The sequence below is a fragment of the Cupressus sempervirens genome, chromosome 3 (genome assembly GCF_028749045.1).
Source record: "Cupressus sempervirens isolate cs-2001-9-10 chromosome 3, ASM2874904v1, whole genome shotgun sequence".
Classification (NCBI taxonomy): Eukaryota; Viridiplantae; Streptophyta; class Pinopsida; order Cupressales; family Cupressaceae; genus Cupressus; species Cupressus sempervirens.
Window position 1 is genome coordinate 454,253,258 of NC_143120.1, and position 4,367 is coordinate 454,257,624.

Here is a 4,367-nt window from a genome sequence, read left to right on the forward strand (position 1 = left end):
GTTCCTAGACATCCTAAGAACCCTAGAGACATACATGTTGTGTTCTAATGGGTCTAATGGGCTCATAAGATACCTTATGCCCCATTTTTACCAATTACATGAAAATATATGTTTGTACAGGTCCTCAAACACCTAGGGACATAGATCTTGTGTTCCAATGTCCATATGAACTATTTCAACCCATTACATTAGAAATATGTTTGTAGGGGTCCTCAGACCCCTAGGGACATAAATTTTATGTTCCTATGGGTAGAAAGCGGTAATAGAATACCCTATGAGCCTTTTTGACCAAATATATGACATCATATGTTCTTAGGGATCCTTGGACCCCTAGGGACATACATGTTGCATTCCAATTGAAAGGGGTCATACAATCACAATAACAAATATTAATCATGAGAATACAATGCATATAATATGTAGGTTTTAATTATTTCCTTATACATTAGTAAACACGTTGTTAGTTCTATTTTGTTTAGTTTCAATATTTACTTTCAAAGTTTTACTATAAATACATTCTTCATTCCAACATTTTATTGAGAATAGAAGGAAGCCTGTATATTGATATCTCTTGGACCTTTTAGATTGATGTATGCAAGATATATTCTAGTTATTAGTACTTGCCAGTAGGCTAAGTACTATTGTGACAATTTTTGGATTTCATACATTAACTAGTGATTAAAACTAAATGTATCGACCAATCAAAATTTACAATTTTTTAATTCTTTTACAATTTTTTTATTTATATAGTATAAATGAAAGATTTTTAACTTTATAAATTTTTAAAATTATTTAATATTCATTTGATTGGCTAAAGAGATTTAAGTCTTATATGGGATGATTCAATAATATTTTAATGTAGCTTTTACTTATATATTATAATTATATATTAATATATTAATAATATATTATTATAATTTAGATTTTTAGAATTCAAGTATTGATAAAATAAGATTTAATATTTTAATATAAAATATATTTTTCAAACAATATATATATTTCAATTAATAAATTTAATATAAACATATATAACATGCATTATTTTAATTTTATCTAAATATGTTTAATATAAAAACATATTTGTAAAATATTATAATATTTTTTAAAAAGGTTTATCCATTATAGATATAGTCAAATAATAAATTAATATAAAATTATATAATTTATGTTTATTTTTATCATTTTTATCTTGATATAATCTTTTTATTTTAAATAAATTAATGTTTTACATTTTAACGATCACTATATATATAAAATTTATAAAATATTATTATTTTTAAATTAAATATAATTATATCTGTAATAATAAAAATAAGTTTTTTATTCTATTTATAAAATTAAAGTTATAATTAATTTATAACTAAAGGCAAGTACTTAGACACTACGTGACACTTGTTAAACATATAATTATGCGAGCTTACCATTTACTATTGTGTTGTAGACTCTTGTCTAATCTCAACTTTCATTATGATTTGTTCTTCTTTAAATGAATACAAAAAAATCACAATAAGGTGATAGTCCAAAGAAATCAAATAATATACAAATAAGAACTTTACTACTTCAATACTTAAAAAAAAATTCATAATTATTAAAATAATTTAATTTAATTTAAAACTAATGTTAAAATTTACTCAAAATAAAGTATCTTTTAATTTAATTTTAAAAATAAAATCATTAATTAAAAGAAATATCAATTATTATTAATTTGTATATTTAAATAATTTTAAAAAAAGATAAATTTGATATATAGAACAAGATAATTCAACAATCCAACACTAAAATTACAACTCATGAAACACACCTTAGGTGTGAAACAAAATAATCCAATGCTAGAGTTGAAATTAAATTGCAAGGATCCCAAGTCCATAAATTAACCTTCCAAGTGGACGACTCTTGATCTCCCCATGAAAAAATCCAAAACTTTGTTTCCAGGGTATTGACTAGGGTGACTATGCCATCTCTTTACTGCCACACAATAGATGATAACACCGAAATAAACAAAGAACAATGTTCTCTTTCTTTACTGCAATCTTGTGAATTGAGAAACCAGTGAGCATATATTAGACACTGATAATCAATGGCTAGAATAGCATGGAATTATTTCTGGGTCATGGTGGGATTGGCTTTAATTAAAATGAATATGAATATGATGGGGTGTTCAGCAGAACAGCATGTGGTGGGAGATGATAGAGGATGGGATCCTCTCTCAGATTTCAAAGGATGGGCTTCTCACAAGATCTTCCGTGTAGGAGATAACCTCTGTAATATTGTTCTTCCTTTTTTATACATTTGTTTAGACAATTTGAAATTTGCTTGATTGGGGGCTTATTGATTATATTTGTATGGATGATATTTGATCTTTCGTATGTATTTGAAACCCTTCTGTAGATATTAGGTTGGCTTCATAGTTGTAGGAAAGCTAGCGAATGTTAAAGCCATCTGTGCCTTTGAATCTTAGAAAATTTAACATAAGTTTGAAAAGATCTACAAATATGTATAAGTTCTCTCTATAGCGTGTTTTACTAAATTCATCCAGAAATGGCTCGTTCAGTGATTTTATTAGGAAATATAAAAGATCAAAGATCAAAATAGCAGAAAATGAAGATTGACAAAGATGATGGTGCTCATTTTTTTGGGATGGTTTGTAAAACTGAATTTTAATGAAGTACTAAAATGAAACTTGTGTTTGTTAGAGAAGTGATACTGTGAAATTCATTTTTATTTTTATTTTTTCCTGATATGCTGGTTTGTTTTTATAGCGAGTAAAATTAATAATGTGGTAAAATTGATTTGATATAGTGAAAGCTTATAATTTTTAGGGTTTAGAGTTGAAGGAAATTTGATAATAGAAATCGATAGATTTGTGAAAAGTTCAAGTCCAAATTGGCGTTTGACCTGTATGTAGAAGAGGTTAAAGCCTTGAAAATGTATTTTACAAGAACAAGCTCTTTAATTTTCAACTCCTTGAAGAACCTTCAAAATATAACTTTCTAGGTCGTTCATATATGGCTGGTTAGAATATTATGTACTTTTATGTTCATCTAAAAGAATGTAGTTTTGAAACAGCCATGTTAGATAATTTCAGATGAATCACATATACATAACAATGCCAGAACATAGATACATAGATTATAATGTTTAAGCTTGTCATACTTAAGCAAATCAAAACATAGGCTGTACTCTTCAGGCTTGCTCATTATGCTGGATAAATTACCAATCACAACATAGAGTAAGCTATTAGACTTGTTCGATCACTTTTGAAGAGCACTTTATGACAATCAATAATGATTTTATGGCAATATCTCAAGTGAATACATGAAAATAAATCCTTCTTCCAATGATTTTTTTTGTTCAAATAAAGGATGGCCTTTCTTTTCATAAATATGAGGCCAAAAAACTAATTTTAACATTGGACAGGGTTTTCTTATGCCTTCTCACAACAAAGTGTATTGGAGCTGAAGAGCCGAGAAGAGTTTGAGAAATGTAATATGAGCAACCCAATTAGATTATTTAATGGAGGGCTGGATGCAGTCCCACTCATTGAAGTGGGTGACAGATTTTTCATTAGTGGAAGTTCTGAAGCTTGTCAACGTGGGATGAAAGTGCACGTTAATGTCATATCTGATGAACTCCACAATCTCCAGTCTGACAATTTTGATTTAGTTTCAGATGGGCTTGACAAAATACGCAAAGATTGGGGTTTAGGGTTATTATCAGATGGATTAGAGAAGCGTGAAGACAATCTTAATGTTTTGAGATCAGATGAAATGGACCATTCTGTAGCTTCTTCTGTTGTTGTTGATTCCCTAAAGAATGGTAAGAAACCATTAATGGAGGCCATGCTCTTAGATTATCTCCATCAATTCTCATAAACCTCGCCCTTTCCTTTTGTGGCACCTTTATAATCATTCTCTACGTTATAGTTTAGATTTTGTTTAATGTTCTGATTAAATAAATCAGAAAAGTGTGGGGACCTGTCCCAAACTTTATGTTAAGTACATATATATATTTGTATAAAGATGTTGTGATTAGAATGTTGAACTGAAATGTTAGGAACAGTTGAAATTTGCATGAACAACACACTTATACGTGTCTGATTGAATTGACACTAGCTAGCAATAAACTGGCTATTAATTACACAGCCATTTCTGGTTTAAGATTATATGTTTCTTTCTACATCTAGAATTCAAGCTTTTGTAAATATTTTCTGTGAGCACTGGGATAACAATAGGAATATATCCAGGTAAGTTGTTTTTTAAGGAGGTGGTCATGGAATTGGGGTTTAGGGTTATTATCAGATGGATTAGACTTAGGAGATCCACTTGCAAAGTTGTATAGGAGGAGATTCATTATTCTTAACATAATAA

The 4,367-nt window shown here is 28.4% G+C and overlaps 1 protein-coding gene across 1 annotated transcript; it reads left to right on the forward strand.

Moving 5' to 3' along the window:
• Nucleotides 1-2,040: 2,040 nt before the first annotated feature.
• On the forward strand, nt 2,041-4,156 carry LOC149567037 (blue copper protein 1b-like). Its single transcript, XM_089817445.1, has 2 exons — nt 2,041-2,261; nt 3,418-4,156. The coding sequence occupies exons 1-2, from the start codon at nt 2,078-2,080 to the stop codon at nt 3,870-3,872; spliced, it is 639 nt and encodes a 212-aa protein (XP_089673571.1). The 5' UTR covers nt 2,041-2,077; the 3' UTR covers nt 3,873-4,156.
• The last annotated feature ends 211 nt before the right edge of the window (nt 4,157-4,367 follow it).

Coding starts and splice junctions, on each gene's coding strand:
- LOC149567037 (XM_089817445.1), top strand. CDS start 2,078: ATGGCTAGAATAGCATGGAATTATTTCTGGGTCATGGTGGGATTGGCT. Junction 2,262..3,417: donor CCGTGTAGGAGATAACCTCT/GTAATATTGTTC, acceptor AACATTGGACAG/GGTTTTCTTATGCCTTCTCA.